Here is an 18,561-nt window from a genome sequence, read left to right as displayed (position 1 = left end):
TACACCTCTAGATCAGTTTTAAGACTTGTAGCAGTGAACAAGTGTGTACAGTATGTCTCTCCTCAGCAATGGGCAGCAGTCACCCAGCATAGGAACATGTAGGTAACAAGAGTGGACGTACAACCAAGAACAGCAAGGATATGTGCTAGCCCATTATACATGCATGAGTACAAGTCCCTGCTGATGTAGTATTGGCGTCACAGCAAACTGAAACCAGTACTTAATCCCTTTAATCTCTGCCCCTTAGCATATAGTGAATTTACATTGCAAACAGCAGTCGGGGAAAAGAACAGGACACTATCCAATTAACAACTAAACTCCTCCAGTGGCCACAACAGCAAAGCTGGTATTTTCAGGCTTACAACAAGGAAGATCCTATAGTGACAGAGACTAAATGATAAGTTTTCACCTTCAAATTAACTGGACTACAATTTTAATTTACACCAAAAATTAAGTTTGTCTTTCTGGTCTAATAAAAACAACCTTAAAGAGGATTAAACTAAAAATAAAACACAACGCAGTTGACATTGTGAGAACAATCAGGACTCCCAGCTCACAGGAAATAGCCACAAGTGGCAACACTGAGATCACATGAAGTCACCACATCTCAGATAGACGACCAGGACCAAGCTTGTTTTGTAACTGGATTTTATTATTAACAGGCCAGAGTGGGAAGCATCAATGGGAAACCTAGAAAAAATAAATAAAAGTAAGACACATAGGAAAACCCTTTACATAAAAGCAAATGTGTGACTGGAAACTGCCTACCAAAAGGTAAGCTGCAAGTGTAATCATTCTGCAAATTACATTCTCTACCAAGGCTAAAACTCTGTACTATACAATGTTCGTTATATCACTCTGACACAGATCAGAACAATATATCTTATAACTACTGTAGTGTGTATGTCCAATCAGTTGAACATGATGCAATGAACGACACGTGCCGTTCTATGCAGCACATAACGTTACATGAGACACCTTGTGCAACTTACCGTTTCACTGCATTGCTGGAGCGCAACGCAGTACAGTGTGTACCCACCTTTACACAACTGAAGACCGTAATGTTACTTTATTTAAAGTTTATTTGAAATTTAGGGCACATAATCCTGGATTTCATTTGTCTTCCAATGACATGTGCTTTTGGTGTGATATTTACCATCCCTATTTTTTATTCATAGATTGACACCTGGATGTAAAACTTAATTTGAATTGCTCATTGGTGAGGTCACTTTTCCACTGCAGCTCGGTCAAGCTTTAACACTGCTGCAGATAGCTGAAGCTCATGCCACATATTTAGATTACTCTTTCACCTAAATGAAATCAGGACAGTAGAGAACAGAGGCCCTGATTCAGAGGCGGACGCTCTGACAGAGCGCTCACTCTGAATCAGGGCATTTTGGTTTTTTTATGGAGCGGCCTCCTGGCCACTCGCATTGCTGTGGGTTGCCACCCACAGCTAATGCGAGCGGGCAGGATGTTGGTCGCGATGGTCAAGACCATCGCAACCATCGGGCTTGTGACGAGACCCTTGTGGTAGGGTCTCATGGCCGCAAGCCCCAGAGAGCTTTCGGCTCAAACAGGATTGGCCGCCGCTATCCGGGTCTCGCACATGCTCACGACAGAGCAGACTCAGTCGTGCGCATGTGCACTGGCCCACCATCGACCCGGTTGCGAGCGCACAGCGCTCGCGAACGGGTCTGAATCAGGCCCAAAGTCAGTTACTGTGATGCCACCGATTCTGTATAGCAATCCACATAGGAAATTTGTCAGAGAAACTGCCCGCTGAGTAAGAGAAGGTGGTCCCTCATGCAGCATGACAATGTGCTGCCCACTGTGCTCAAACACTTGCTGCATGTAGACCTCATTCATCCAGACCAACACTATTCAAGTAACTGATAATGACTGGTAACATGCAGTGCCATGTCCCCCTTCTGCAGCCAACAAAACAGTTCTCAATCTCAACCCTTGTTTTTCCAACAGGCAATGTTTAGAGGATGTCTGTGGAAGCAGGTGGTGTAATTACTATCCCAGCAAAACAAATTACCACACCTGTGCATGATTATAGAAATCCACAGAATGACCTGTTACATTCGCCACACCCCAAGAGGACTATTTATCAAGGTTTTTTTTTCATAAAATTATGTTGAAACTACAATTTCCGCATAATTTTATGGTTTGTTGGCATATACTAATAGCCTAATGCAGGAGATATCACCAAAAATCTCCTGCAGAATGCCAATTAGCACTGCAGATCATAGTCCCCATTATCATCAATGGGTACTATGATCTGACACCTATGTATCAAACTCCAAAAAGCAAGCAATCTCCATATGGTGTAAACCTCTTTAAGCCTATGGAAGCTTGCAAGCAGGAGATAGCTCTTCTGATCCCTGTACGGCAGCCTCCAGCCAGTGGCGGCAACTTACACACTGCTTAAATGCAGCGTCACATTCCCTTGGAGTCTTTAAAAATGCCGGGTATGTAACTCGCAGGGAAAGCTGTTATCACAACCGCTGTCCCTGAGAGTTTCAATTGGTACATAGCAGGATTATTTCATTAATTAAAATATCTGCCAGAAATGGGATAATTAATCACGACAGGTCAGCAATTAATTCATAGGCCCACTATTTGGCTGTTTGGAATGAAAATCTAGTAATGAATGGGAGCAAATGCAATCAACCATATGCTCCCAAAAAATCTGAAAATAGACAAGAATGGTTGTTCAGATAAATTAAGTTAAATCAAATGGATTTTAACCAACTTGTCTGAACTGTTTGTTCGTTTTTCCTGCATTTGGAAGCAAATGGTAATTTTATCTTTTACATTACCAGATTTTCATTCCAACCAGCCATGTTGTCTCTTTTGAAAAGACAGGTTGTGGCCAGCTTTAGTGGTATTTGGGGACTGGAGAACCACAATTATAAAGACCTTTATTTATAAAGCACCAGTAAATTCAGTTTTACAATTTTATTGATCAGTTCATGACAAGGACGAGTGGGACTCATCATCCACAGTTTTAAAGTATAAGCGGATGACAAGCCCCACTCATTCTCTGCGGCAAAGGTGTGAAGCCCCAATACTGAAAGGCAGGATCTGCTGGTGGCAACATTGTTAATATAGACACAGGAGGACCATCTTCGTCTGGACGTCCAGCATGGCAGCCCCGTTCTCTTTCTAACTGAAGAATGGCAACAAAGATGGCAGGACTCCCAGAGTCTGGCTGTTTTGGGAAGATTAATCTGCTTTAGAGTGACTATTATAAACCATCACAATCCCTGCAAATGCCATTCTGGTCTGTAGGAGCGTGCACAGGTGTGGCTGTCAAACCCAGGTTGAAGACTGTCACAATGTTACCCCAGCAGGGATCTTTGCCATAGCTCTGCACAACAGTTTAAGGCGACGGGAGTTTACCGGCCATTTAGTAAACAAATCTACACAAGGAGCACTTAGATTAAAAATGAGGGGAACAGAAGGGGGAACCTAAATCCCAACCACCACAACAAAATAAAAATGTTGAACACTCAATTTTACTTCCAGATAGCAAAGTGAGTCACCCATGTATTTACACCATTGCAGTATTCTTTGACTACAAATTCAGATGAATATGTCTAATTGCCAATTTCAACCACTATCTAGGTCACCTTTTAGTTCATCTTCCGGATCAGTCTGTTGATCTGGTCCTCCCGGTTTCCGGCATCACCACCTTCCACGAAGTGTGTAGTTTTCTTCTTCATGCCACCCCTGGGAGAAGACAGCTTGAAGGGCCAGAGAAAGTTGTTTGCGGATTTGAAGTTTTTGCCAACAGTGTAAATCTCATGGATCAGATCTTCAACACAGATTATGCCACGCCTGCCTATTAACGAGTAAAACATTCAGGTTAGCAGACCATCCGCTAATGTGTTACAAGTCGTAGTATATAAAACAGTAAAATATAAAATCACTTAATTCAAAACTAAATCATTGTAAAGCTTTTTTTCCATGGGTCTTCAGTACTTCAGTAACCACCTTCTTTGGGGAGATTAAAAAGCACTTGCAGCAATGACAAAAGGCAGTTTCAGTAGCATCAAAAAATTAAATTATTGTTTACTTTCTGAAAGACCGAAACAACTGAAGCCTAAAATATAACAAATAATGATCACTGTATTTCTGCAGTTTAAAAAAAAAAAACAACTGTCCGACTGTCACTACAAGGCTGTAGCATGGTCAAGATTAGCACAGATAGCCAATTAATGCACTACGAAGAAACCACTTTAGATTTGTTATAGAAAATATGAGATATGGTAAGAACTTACCCTTGTTATCTCTATTTCTACGAAGTCCATAGGGTTCCACAGGATACCTTGGGGGTATAGGTGTGACGTCAGTCGCAGGGCACCAAAGAGTTAAGCTTTCAGCCTCCCAGGATGCACTAGGTCCCCCTCCTATACCCCGCCCCCAGGCCAAGGCACCTCAGTTAGTTACCAAGCCATAGGCCGGAGGAGGAGAAGGAAGAGAGAGAACAAAGATCTGGACACATACAAGAATCACATTCTCACCAGAGGGAGACGGAAAACCGGTGACCAGAGCAAAGCCCATCTGCAGCACAGGTGCGACAGGGCGGGAGTCCTGTGGAACCCTATGGACTTCGTAGAAATAGAGATAACAAGGGTAAGTTCTTACCATATCTCATATTTTCTACTTCAGGGTCCATAGGGTATCCACAGGATACCTTGGGGATGTCCCAAAGCAGTATCCTTTAAGGGTGGGGACGCTCCTGTGCAGAAAGGAGAATCCGCCGCCCGAAGGAAGCATCCTGAGAGGCGAAGGTGTCAAACCTGTAATACCTCACGAAGGTATGGACAGAAGACCACGTAGCAGCCTTGCAGATCTGAACTGCCGAGGCACCACGTCAAGCTGCCCACGAAGGACCCACAGACCTAGTGGAATGAGCCTTCAGAGAAGGAGGGACCGGTAGGCCTTCATGAAGATAAGCTTCAGAAATAGCCATACGGATCCAGGCTGCCAAAGTTTGCTTTGAAGCAGGCCAACCCTTTTTACAGAAGCCATAGAGGACAACAAAGCGTCCGACTTCCTAAACAAAGAAGTGCGGTCCACATAAGTCCTTAAGGCCCGCACAACATCCAAAGAGGCCTCACCCACGGAAAGACCCGGTGAGTTAAAGGCCGGAACAACTATTTCCTCGTTAACCTGAAACTGGGAAACAACTTTGGGGAGAAACTCGGGCCGAGTGCGGAGCACTGCCCTGTTCCCATGAAAAAACCAAGAAAGGGGGTCTACAAGAAAGAGCCCCTAACTCAGAAACACGTCTGGCTGAAGCAACGGCCAGAAGGAAAACAGTCTTAGCTGTTAGCCATTTAATATCCACTGAGCCCAGTGGTTCAAACGGCGGTCCTTGGAGAGTCCTCAGGACCACAGCCAAATCCCAAGGCGCCACAGGTGGAACAAAGGGCGGCTGAATACGGAGAACACCTTGCATAAAGGTGCGCACATCCGGGATTGTAGCAATCCTACGGTGAAACCAGACAGATAGGGCCGAAACCTGTACCTTCAAAGAAGCAAGGCGAAGCCCATGATCTAGTCCCGCTTGCAGGAAGGCGAGAATCCGAGACAGACGAAACTCCCGCGGTGCATAACCTCTCGGTCGACACCACTGGAAGAACGTATGCCACACGCGATGGTATATCCTCGCGGAAGACGGTTTCCGAGCTCGTAACATGGTACACAGCATAGAGCTGGCAAACCCCCAGGACCTCAGCATGGCCGTCTCAACAGCCACGCCGCCAAAGACAGCCGAGTCAGGTCCGGGTGAAGACAAGGACCCTGAGACAGAAGGTCCGGTCGTAGCGGCAACCGCAGAGGACTGTCCACGGACAGACCCTGAAGGTCTGAGAACCAGTGCCGTCTGGGCCACGCGGGAGCTATCAACAGGAGCGTCCCTCCTTCCAGTTTGAATTTCCGGATTACCCGTGGAAGAAGGGAGACCGGAGGGAACAGGTATGCGAACCTGAACGTCCACCGGACGGACAGAGCATCCACCAGAGACGCCCCTTCGTCTCTTGTGCGAGACCCGTACACCGGCAACTTGTTGTTGTGCCGGGACGCCATGAGGTCGATTTCTGGAAGACCCCACCTGTCCACCAGTAGTTGAAAAACGTCCGGGTGCAGGGACCATTCCCCTGGATGAACGTCCTGGCGACTTAGAAAGTCCGCCTCCCAATTTAGCACTCCCGGGATGAAGACCGCTGATATGGCCGGAAGATTGCGCTCCGCCCAAACCAGGATCCGAGATACCTCTACGAGAGCCGCCCGACTGCGAGTTCCTCCTTGCCTGTTTATGTAGGCCACGGTGGTAGCATTGTCCGACTGGACCTGCACCGGGTGACCCTGGAGAAACCGCTGTGCCTGCAGGAGAGCATTGAAGACCGCACGGAGTTCCAAGATATTTATTGGAAGCTCCGCTTCTGTCGGTGTCCACCTGCCCTGGAACAAGTGTGGACCCGAAACTGCTCCCCAGCCCCGAAGACTGGCGTCCGTTGTCAACAGGACCCAATTTGGAACCCAGAACGGACGTCCCTTGTTGAGGTGGGTCATCTTTAACCACCACGCAAGGGACAGGCGAACCTCCGGGGTGAGCACAATCGTCTGGAACTTCAGAGACTGAGGCAGCCCGTTCCACTTGGACAGGATCAGGTGCTGCAGAGGTCTAGAGTGAAACTGGGCGTATTCCACCATGTCGAACACCGACACCATGGAGCCCAGTAACCTCATCGCCGAGTGTAAGGACACCCGGCGGCTGTGCAGACAACTGCGCACCCTTGACTGTAAAGCAGAGATCTTGTCCTCAGTCACGAAGATCCTTTGCTGTCCCGAGTCCAATAAGGCTCCAAGATGCAGAATCCTCCGAGACGGGATTAGAGTGGACTTCTGCCAGTTAATTAGCCAGCCGTGCCGTTGCAGCAGTGCAATGGTCAGGTCCAAGTGATGTAACAGGAGCTCTGGAGATCCTGCCACCAATAACAGGTCGTCCAAGTACGGCAACATGCGGACTCCTTGCAGCCGCAGAGAAGCCGCCATAGCGTCCTGTATGTCCAATGACACCATGTAGTCCCCAGGTTCCAGCGCCAGAATGATGGACCGTAGGGTCTCCATCCGAAACTTCGGGACCCGCAAAGACTTGTTGAGTGCTTTGAGGTTGAGAATCGGACGATATGACCCATTGGGTTTCTGTACCAAAAATAGATTTGAATAGAAACCCTGGCCCCTCTGGGAGAATGGAACAGGCACTATAACTCCAGCCTGGAGCATAGTGTGCAATACCTTCCGCAGCTCCGTAGCCTTGTTCCGGTCTGATGGTAGACCCGTGGTGAAGAATCGAGCCGGGGGTCTGTGCCGGAAGGAGAGGGCGTACCCGTGAGAGACCACCTCCAGAACCCAAGTGTCTGTCGTAGTGAACGACCAACACCGGGAGAACTGCAGCAGGCGGCCTCCCACCCTGGGATCCCCCAAGGGGAGACCCGGACCGTCAGGCCGCAGGCTTGTCATCTGGCTTGGGGGCCGGACGTCTGGTACTCCATGCCTGTTTCCGGGGCTTGCCCGATTTCTTAGGGCCAGCCTGTCGAGGAAACGACTGTGGTTTGGGCCTGCCCTGGGCCCTAGATGACCGAAAGGACGATGGTCCAGAACCAGAAGGAGCAGCGGCCGACGGGAGACAAGCAGATTTGGCTGCCGCCAGCGTGGCCACAATCTTATCCAGATCCGGACCGAAGAGAACTTCTCCGGTAAACGGCAACGCTTCCAGACCTTTCTTGGATCTGCGTCCGCCTTCCAGGATCGCAGCCACAAGGTGCGACGAGCAGCTACCGCTGCTGAAGAAATTCTAGACACCAGAGTACTAATGTCTAGAGCCGCCTCGTTGATGTAGGTGGCCGAATCACGGAGATTGCCAATCAACTCCGCTTGTTCGGCCGGACAGTCGGATTCAAAAGAAGCCTCTAATGAATCCGCCCAGCGCTCCATCGCTCTGGCAACCCAGCAAATGGCCATAGCCGGCCGTGCTGCCCCCCCTGCAAGGGAATAAGCGGACTTCAGGCAGATTTCTACCTTGCGGTCCGTAGCATCCTTAAGGGAGGACATGGATGGCATCGGCAATGTGGCACTACGGACAAGACGGGTCACGTGAGAATCCACCTGTGGAGGGGATTCACACTTAGCAAAATAATTATCCGCGAACGGATAAGCCACCGCCAGGCGTCTCTGCGGCTGGTATCTTTTGCCAGGTTGTTTCCACGCCTCCTCTAAATGGTCCACCAACTGACCCGAAAGAGGAAAGACTGTGGCATCGCCCTTCACATCTTTGAAAAAGGCATACTTAGATTTAGCCGCTGGGGGAACTTCGTCCTCAATCACCAAGGCTGTGCGGACCGCCCGAATAAGTCCAGGAATATATACTTTGGACTTAGCATCAGCGTCCTTAGTATGGAAAGGTTCCTGATCGTAAGGATCCAGAATCTCCCCATCATCAGACGTCCCTTCGTCATCCTCATAAGGAGCGGACAGAGACGCCACCGGCCTTTTATGAGGCCGCATCACAGACTCCCCTTGCAATACATCCGACAAGTGCTGTAAAGAACTCGTCAGGGAGTTAACCCACGCTGGCTCCTGAGAACCCGGGAGCGGGGAAATAGGGAGACTGTGGGGTACCACCAATTGTCGTGGGAACCCCTGCATGGGTGACGACACCACAGACTGCTGGGACAAACCCATCGGAGTAAACGCGGGCTGCGGAGCTAACTGGCCCACTAAAGCTGTTAACGCCTGAGCGAAACAAGCCCAGGGCGGCTCCTGTACCGGTGCTGTAACCGTAATAGGCCGCGCCATGGACAACACTGCCGGCAAAGGCCCTCCGCGCTACCCTCCCCCTCCGCTAACGGTACTTTGCACGTGGTACACTGTAGCCGGAGGGGAAAATCACTTTCAGACATGATGGCACCACGTATGTGACCTCTCTCACCAATTAAGTATTAAATAGGCGAGAGACCACCCTGCAGCACCGCACCGCAAGGGCTTTAGCAGAAAGAACAGGGACAGTAATAAAGCTGACAGTTTAGTGAAGAAAAGATTACAGGCAGCGCTAGCACAGTCACATACAATGCAGAGAAATAACAATTCCTGCACTAACAGCGCTGATCACTCAACTACACAGACACAGGGCCTGGTAGGACACAGCGCTGCATACACAGACCTGAGCCACAGCGGAGGAGAGGTATGCGGGGGGGACCCAGACCACGATGCTTCCTTCCAGACTTCCAGCAGCGTTCACCATGCGTTGCAGAGAAGATGGCCGCCGAGGAGCAGAGAGAAGCTGGCCTGGGGGAGGAGCGCTGACACAGGACCAGTCAGCACAGTGCAGAGAGGGCTGTGTGCAGCGGGGGAGGCGCCGGCTGTGAGACAGGGAAGGCGCGCTCCCCTGGCATGCATTTAACCCCTGGGACGCCGCAGCGCTACCGCTCTGCTGCGGTCCGCTGTCCCAGGGGGTAGTGGAAGCGCAGGTTGGTCGCCTGGCTCCACGCTGCAGCCAGTCCCCAGGGAGCCCCCTGCCTGGGGACTTAGGACCATGTGATCAGCGGGGACCCACCGCGGGACCCCGCTGCTTACCTCTGTCCCCCTTGAATCCGGCCATGGTCCGGAGCATCTGGGGTCACCGCTAGCTGTGACCCCAGACGCCCACCAGCATCCCCGGATCAGTACCGGCGTTCTGGTACCGGCGGGGTGTAGGGAAGACAGCATGGACGTCAGGACTGACTGTCCATGCTGTTCATCCAGATGTGCAGCCACAGCTGCATGAAGAAAAAGCTTCAGGGGCTCTTCTAGCCCGCACTCCAACAGGTGCACCCGACTCCGGCCGGGCACCAAACTAAACTGAGGTGCCTTGGCCTGGGGGCGGGGTATAGGAGGGGGACCTAGTGCATCCTGGGAGGCTGAAAGCTTAACTCTTTGGTGCCCTGCGACTGACGTCACACCTATACCCCCAAGGTATCCTGTGGATACCCTATGGACCCTGAAGTAGAAATGTACATTTTACTCCAGCCATAAAGTAACTATAGCTAGATCAGAGCATTTGTACACATTAACATTGAGCAAACAAAGCATAAATGCTCCAGTAACACAGCTATATACTTATTGGACAAGTGTGACATTTGCACAGGTAGCAACTAGAATTCAAATGTACACCTGTGGACAAGAGCCATCTAAAGTCCAGGCCAATAAAGCTCTTGTAGCAGGTCTGTTTGCCATTTTTAAAACCAGCAGAGTACCTAGCACTTCTTTCCTGCAGATACCCCATCATCAGAGGGCTGGTAGTGTGTTATGTCTCACACCCATAAGCAGTTTAGATCATGCAATGCAGAAAAAAGCATTCACTCTACGCCATACTAACCTCACTACTAAAACTTACCGAGGTGCTTCTCAATCAGAGAGTTGTCAGTCATAGGGATACGCTGCTTTCTGATCTTCAAGTATCCACGCTTGTAGATGAGCTCCTTCACAGACTTCAGATTGGGGTAACTACAGAACACAAATGTTCCCCAAAATTAAACATACATTTAGCGGCAGAACCAAATAGCCACAGTGCTTACTGAGGGCTTGTAGCAGTATAAATCCGGAGGTACTGAATGCCTCTAAACGGCTGAATTCGCCGCAGACAACGTGCGATCTCAGATTAAAGCAATCAACCATTTTTAGCCAACAATTTAAGCTGGGTACACTGGAGCGATGGGCATTTGCTCAAACATCTGAACAAATGCCCTTGCCCGTCCACACTTGAACAAGTTACTGAACGACTGAAAGATTACAGTTTCATCCTTCATTAACTTACTACAGGTTGCTGCTGCACATCAAACCTAGCAAATGTCGCAGTGCGCTATCGCCGGTACACACTGAGCGATGTAGGCAATTTGATGTTACGAAACTGCAAAGATCCAGTGTGTATTAGGGATGTGCAGGCTCGGATAGGTTCGAGTTTGCACGTGGAGTTCGGATTTTTCCCTCCAAAAAAACGGAACTCAGAAAGAGGCAAAACGTCATCTTGCACGGACGAACATCATCATTCCTGGACAAGTCCAGGAATGATGATGTTCGTCCGTGCAAGATGACGTTTTGCCTCTTTCTGAGTTCCGTTTTTTTGGAGGGAAAAATCCGAACTCCACGTGCAAACTCGAACCTATCCGAGCCTGCACATCCCTAGTGTGTACCCAGTTTTAAATAGGGACCACAAGGCTGCAAGATACCAACCTGTATTAACTACTCTTGAATTGTCAATTTATGGCTGGAAAAAGGATTTTTAAATATCTTGATCAGATTCCTGCTATTAGACAGATACTCACCCCCAGGCAATGTAGGGCTCTACCAATCTCAACATATTGATAGAAGCCTTGTTGAGTTTCACAAAAGTGCCATTGAAGATCTGACGCAGTCGGAGGAGTTGCAACACTTTACGAACCTTTGGGCTAACTCCATTGATGCTGAGGGGAAAAAAATTAAAATAAATAAATGATTGGAAAGTTCTTGCTTTACCCATTGCACTTTCCGTTCAAGACATTTTCTGTGAGCAACACAACAGGTAGTGCATAATGCAATGCACGCTCGGAATGCTTATAAGGCTCCAGCTATTACAGGGTTTCTGCTTCAGAAGTAGTTTGAGACCCAGATGTGGATTTAAAAGCAAAGTTCATAACTGTATATAAAAACAAACCCATGCAAGAAATATCTGGTAATTAAAAAGTATTCCTATGTTTGCAACATCTACAAGTGATCTTTTTGCGATTAAACTAGTCATTTATATAAATAGTTTTATTCACTAGTATTTGGGATAAATCATTCGCTGGGTCACAGTCTCTATCCCCCTCAAACAGCCACAAACTCTGGATAATGTCCCAAGCTGTCAGTCGCAACAGTTGCTCAATATACTATGAAAATATTTTCCTAACCCCCGCTGGTACCAGTCCACACAACCCTTGTTCCCCGAGCTCCAATTCCTTCAGCACCAGCTGAAACTCAGGAGCAAGAGATGGTGACCTGTGATTGGTCCTCCCACTTTAAGCACCACCACAGATGTTTAATGTTAGAAAATAAAAGTAACTTGTCATTTATGTATTACAGAAGCAACAAAGACCAGGAAAAACAGCTGCATGAACATAATCAAACCTTAAATACCTCATTAGATCATCATTACACTGAATCATCCAATATGATCTCTTACCCTCGGATTCTAATAACAAATGCCAACTTAGGCTCAGCAGGGACATAATAGCTTCCGGCCTTGCGGGCCATTCTGGCAAGGCGAATTTCACGTCTGGCCATTTGTCTGTATTCCTTATAGTAGCCCTCCGCCCGCTTGTAGATGATCTTCCTTTTTTCTTTACGGACCTGCATTACAAATAAAACACCAGATATAAATAGCAAAGTGCATTCACAAACCTAACCTAGATATACAAGTTACCCAAACCTACTGTAGCTCCAGACATTCACACTACAAAAACACATGCAACAAAACAGCCAAGCATTTATGACAGCAGAACACTGACGGAATATGTACATCATTATTATCTTATTTAAAGACAAACAAGCTCACCTTTTTTGTAGCCAGAATTCGCTTGACCCTTCGGACCTTTGCTGCCGCGAAGGCTTTTCGCCTTTTTAAAAGGCTTTCTGGAACGGACGGCAGCTTCTTCTCCCTACAATTTAGACAATACATTTGTGAGATTCTCAGGTATACACAGATGATGGATTCTTCCCCAATCCTAATACTAGCAGCGGAATAACCAGCTATGTGGCCGGCACAAATAGGACATAGCACAACTATTACTCCAGCAACATGCTACCTCCATAAGTTTTACTGTGGTTGTAAGGAGCAGATGGAACTGGTTTCTCCATAGTAACTTTAATAGAGCAAATGACCTATCTGCATTTCCTAGTTCAAGTGTAGGCAGCCTGTGGCACTACACGTCCCAGCATGCCCTTACAGATTTACTGTTAGGACATGCTAAACATGCGGCAGGGCATGCTGGGATGTGTAGTTCTACAGCAGCTAGAGAGCATGAATAGGTTGCCTACACCGGTCCTAGGTCTTTTATTTATGAATAGCCCATGATCAAAACCAAAGTTATAGGACTTTATTCAGCAGACTGAGGGGAACACAGGTCCGGCCACTGCTGCAAGCTATAACAGCCAGCGCTCACACACAGGGACAGCATCACTGCCACCCATAGCAGGCAGCAGCGACCGGTGCCGGCAGTCAGAGACTCCCCGGATGTCGGCTCCCACCAGGCCACAGTACAGGCCGGACGGGCTCACACATCGCCCCCTTAATCTGGAGCCGACCGGCGCAATACTGTGCGCGGCATGTCCCCCCTACACTGGGGGACGGGCGCTGCTAAGGGAGACGCGCGGAGAGGCGACATGGCCGGCAGATGACAGCTGATTACACGGAGGCCACGGACTACTCACTCTGTCCCCGCCATCTTCACCACCAGAAAAGAGGGCAGCACGCATGCGCAGTTGAAACTTAACAGCGCGGCGACGTGACGTCATCAGGCTGCGCGCCAGACTGTGTAGAATCATGGCTGTGACGGGCGGAAGTGTCCCAGGCTCTCCTCCGTCATGGTAATGTCTAAATCCCCTTCACGGAGAGGACCCTGACGTCATCAGCCAGCGGCCTGTCATGCGCCAGTACCAGCAGTCACTGCACTTGTTTTGTTATTGATCATAATTTTATCCTCGCAAAACGTTCTGTATACTGACTTCTGCTGAACGTGGCGCCACTTCATTTCTATACATAGTGCTGTTGATGTGTTATTTAAAAGCGTATATGTTTCTGTTATGTTGGCTTGGAACTCATTTTTTAGACACTTCGTGAGCACTGCCATGGCCCAGCCCTGTCTGCCTTTTCCTGTATCCTGTAACCCCAGGCTTTGGTAGTACCCTAAGAAAGATGTGGTCTAGCTACAGAGCTCTCTGTAGTATAATAATAGGTGGGCGCCTTATTTCCTTCCCTTTACACCAGTATGCAGCGCATCACACTGTATATCACACAGCGCACATCACACAGTGTATATCACACAGCATATAACAGCGCACATCACACAGTGTATAACAGCGCCATCACATAGCGCACATCACACAGTATATCACACAGCGTATAACAGTGTATATTACACAGCGTATAACACACAGTGTATATCACACAGCGTATAACACAGTGTATATCACACAGCGCCATCACACAGGCCCAAATCACATTATTATAGTTCCAACAGAATACAGAGCACTGTATAGTGAGGGGGTCATCATACAAATAAACAACATAATAAAATGAAGCAGACGGTAAAGATGTGTCTGCATAAATTAACTTACAACCTTTAAGGTATTTGGGAACCACTGATAACATAATAACTGTAGTGGAAGAACAACACTAGGCTGCCACATGTTCAGATGAATAGATAGGACACTACACCAAAGGCAAAACTCAAGTTTTGGTGTTTTCCAGGGAATGCTACCACTTTTGCAGTAGTTGTCTCAGTGATTGTACTGTAATAACTTTTATATGAGTCACCACCATTCTGTTGGGAGACAGGATAGGGATACCCACAGCAAGTATACAACACTACTATCTCCTGAAAGTCTTGCATATCTTCTTATATATAAAGTTCATTGGTTTGTTTGTCCGGTTATGCATTCAGACACCCCTGCACCAATTGGGATGAAACCAACGCGAGGTGGTCCATTTGGATACTGGCCAGGTTATAGGGGGGTTATTGTCCCGTTCGGACCTCCTGTTGGTGTACGCTGGGCAGAACTTTGCCCCGGGAGCCTGTTCTGGACCTTCCACTGGATGTATTTGGATGAAAACTTCACAGAGGGTGTCAGCTGGTCTGGGATGCCTAATGGAGTGGTTGGGGTCCCAGCAGACCTCATGGCAGAATGCGCCATGCAGAACTTTGACCAAGGGAGCCTGTTCTGGTCCTTCCACTGGATGGATTTGGATCAAAACTGTAATAACTGACAGAAATAACCATAATTCAATGACCTGAAAAAACTGAATGAAATAACCATAAATCAATGAACTAAAATAACTGACAGAAATGTAGGTGGAAAGACAAAAACATATTGTGTACCCAAAAGCCTTGGAATAGCAACAATGATAACAAGGAAAACTTTATTCCAATCTCACAATGTAAAAGTGATTATAAAACTGAACAGAAATTAAAGCTGGGGATTAGGGCTACTGACGACACCCCAAAAATCAAAAAATACACTGGTAATTATTTTTAAAATGTCAGTTACATCCAACTCATTGATAACTTAATAACTTGAAGATTTAAACCCGGGCAATGCCGGGTACTTCAGCTAGTTTATCATACGTAACAAATAGGCCTACTGATCAACTGGTCACCAAGACCCCTTTAACAAGTAGTCAAGACTGCTTACCAGTATATAACCTCATACCATTACATTACTTCTGCTCTAGATGTTGTAGAGACCCTGGACAGCATATACAGTAACTTACCCATGAAATAATGTAATACTGGTCAGTGAGTTACAAAGATTTCTGACCAATATCCAATAACCCATCAAAGAAAAAATCCCTCATCCAAAAATATTATATAAATAGTTATGGTTAGTTATTGGTAATGATGTATTCTCTGATTTAATTATAACAACAGCTAAATACTGGCTGATTGGAGGGGGATTTCCCCCACAATGCAGTGTTGATTTCTGTGCTTGAATCAATGATCATGTCCTCAGAGGATGAATCCCTAATGCTTGTGTACGTGATTACAGTACTTTGCATTTTGGGGGGTATCCCTAGCACCAGACACACAGTTTTGTGTGTGCTCTGTTTCTGAAATAACTATTAATTTTTGCAGTGGAGAACTGGGATGGCCAGCTGGGAAAAAATGTTGTGCAGTGGTATTCTGCTCTCCAATAGCTGGAAGGAGGACGCTGGCATGGGCAGAATGGGTCCTGGGATGTCACAAGGCTCATTCAAAGCTGCCCCATCGTATGCCAATTATTTTATGTTTCAGTTTGAACAGGATTTATTTTTCAATAACCCTAGTTTTTAAATAAGCTATAATTTTTTTATACACGCTACATTGATGATATATTTATGATTTGGTCTGGCACGAAATGGGAGTTTATTTCTTTTTTTGAGTCACACAATAAGTCAGATAGTCCCATAAAATTTACCGACACCATAGATCCAGATATGGTTAATTTTCTTGATGTGCAGGTCAAATTGTCAAAGGGAGTACTTAGTACCTCACTGTTTAAGAAACCTACAGACAGGAACACACAACTGTGTCACGTCCCGTTCAATGTTTCAGCCCCATAGACTTTTATTATGAACATGAGTTCTTGATAAAAGTCTATGGGACTAAAACGTTGAAAGCGACGTGGCACAGTTGTCAGAGTTGAGTGCTGCCTTCTATTTCATATGTGCATTTGGTTGTGACACAAAACTTCCAGGAGGGCACCAGGGCAAGTATAAACTTATTACTAGTGGAGTGCCGGGATTATATGATATTTATATATCATACAGAGATATCTGTAAGATAAAAAAAATAAAACCCTTTATGTTAAGATTCTGGCCCATTATTACAGAGCGCTCTTACATTTGTATTTTGTGTATTATAGAAACCGTTGTAATTCCTACACCGTTGTAAATCCTACACCATTGTAATTCCTACACCGTTCACCTGATTTGGATGTAATTACCCTCAAATTAAATCTGAAAGTCTGCAGTTAAAGCACATCTTGTTTGTTTCATTTCAAAGCCATTGTGGTGGTGAATAGAGGACAAAATATGAAAATTCTGTCAATGTCCCAATATTTATGCACCTGACTGTATGTGTCCACCCAGTGACAGCATAGAAATGCACTTTGCCATGTTCGTTATAAAGGTGAATGTCACATTACTTTATTTATATACAAAATAATGTAATGAAATGTCATATACACAAGAAGAATAGTGTCTTGAAAGAGATAATACTAATGCAAAAGTTACAATTTCCATATATAAAGTGTAATCAATTATAAACACTTGCTAACATATAAAGTACTATCAGCTGGGAGGTTCAATATACAAACAGCCAATAAAAAATAAACGTCAGTGCTGCTGGTCTAATAAGCTTATCTAGGGATGTGTCTAACTGGCCCATTTATCAAGGATAGCTTTTGCAATGCGATCAGGGCATGCCAGTAACACCCCTGATTGCATTGCAAAAAATCTTTTCGGCCGGATGTATCATCCGGGACATGCAGGGACACTGGCTCCGAAAGGAGCCCCTCCCTGTGATATCTCCGGAGAGCTGCCGGCCAGTGCAGGGGGTGGTGCGCATGCACAGACCCGTGGGCTGCACATGCACATCCGCCATAGCCGGGGAAGGTTTCGGCGGATCCCTCCGCCAGCTAACAATGCGCTGTGTAGGCCATAGGCTACAGCACCTAACGTCATCTTCAGATGGCGTTTGCTGCTGGGGCCAATATCTGGAATGCATCGCATTCCGGATATTGGTAAATTTGGCAGCATCGCATCCCCCATAGAAACCAATAGGGGATGCAGCTGCCAGCGGTAATGGAGGGATCACAGCAGGTATCGGAGTTACCTGCTGCAGTCCCTCCTTAATACATACAGGGAATACTTAGCATTTGAGGTAAACGCCCAAAATCGGGTGTTTTCGGGGATTTTACCTCAAATACATTTTGATAAATGGGCCCCCAAGTCTCTTCAGGTTGTGTCTGGATGGAATGTGTTACAGATATGGGTACACACTCTTACTTTACTCCACTTAACCTTATAAGTTAGTTGAGTGACAAGGTTTTACTGTACTTTCACTGCAGCATTCTGGGCGTATTTAGGGTTGGATGCATTGGTGCAATGACTGTGTCACAAGCATGGAATTTAGGAGCTGTGTTCCCGGACTGGGCCTTGGATCTGTATTATTTGGCGCAGACGCTCGCTGGAGGAGGCTTGGCTTAATGAAGTTTCTCCGCATGAGAGGGTGCAGCGAACTGACGGGTTTGAGGAATGCAGCAGTAACGAGATAGCTAGGAAGCTGCGTGGAGCGGCTGGATAGCCTAGGGTAGACGTTGGTAGCTGAGTGGCTATGTGGAGCGGCTGGATAGCAGTGGGTAGACGTAGGTAGCTGAGTGGCTACGTAGAGCGGCTGGATAGCCGTGGGTAGACGTTGGTAGCTGAGTGGCTACGTGGAGCAGCTGGATAGCCGTGGGTAGACGTTGGTAGCTGAGTGGCTATGTGGAGCGGCTGGATAGCCGCGTGTAGATGTTGGTAGCTGAGTGGCTACGTGGAGCGGCTGGATAGTCGTGGGTAGACGTTGGTAGCTGAGTGGCTATGTGGAGCGGCTGGATAGCCGTGTGTAGACGTTGGTAGCTGAGTGGCTACGTGGAGCGGCTGGATAGCCGTGGGTAGACGTTGGCAGCTGAGTGGCTACGTGGAGCGGCTGGATAGCCGTGGGTAGACGTTGGCAGCTGAGTGGCTACGTG

At 47.2% G+C, this 18,561-nt stretch overlaps 1 protein-coding gene across 1 annotated transcript; it reads right to left on the bottom strand.

The window, feature by feature from the left end:
• Positions 1-631: 631 nt before the first annotated feature.
• On the bottom strand, positions 632-13,608 carry RPL7 (ribosomal protein L7). The gene is made up of 7 exons (XM_088471443.1): positions 13,504-13,608; positions 12,629-12,731; positions 12,257-12,423; positions 11,382-11,519; positions 10,454-10,563; positions 3,642-3,853; positions 632-690 (listed from the first exon to the last, which is right to left on the bottom strand). The coding sequence occupies exons 1-6, from the start codon at positions 13,515-13,517 to the stop codon at positions 3,645-3,647; spliced, it is 741 nt and encodes a 246-aa protein (XP_088327569.1). The 5' UTR covers positions 13,518-13,608; the 3' UTR covers positions 632-690; positions 3,642-3,644.
• Positions 13,609-18,561: the final 4,953 nt, after the last annotated feature.

The sequence above is a fragment of the Taudactylus pleione genome, unplaced genomic scaffold (genome assembly GCF_031769625.1).
Source record: "Taudactylus pleione unplaced genomic scaffold, aTauple2 ptg000114l, whole genome shotgun sequence".
Lineage (NCBI taxonomy): Eukaryota > Metazoa > Chordata > Amphibia > Anura > Myobatrachidae > Taudactylus > Taudactylus pleione.
This window is presented reverse-complemented; position numbering and strand designations above follow the sequence as displayed.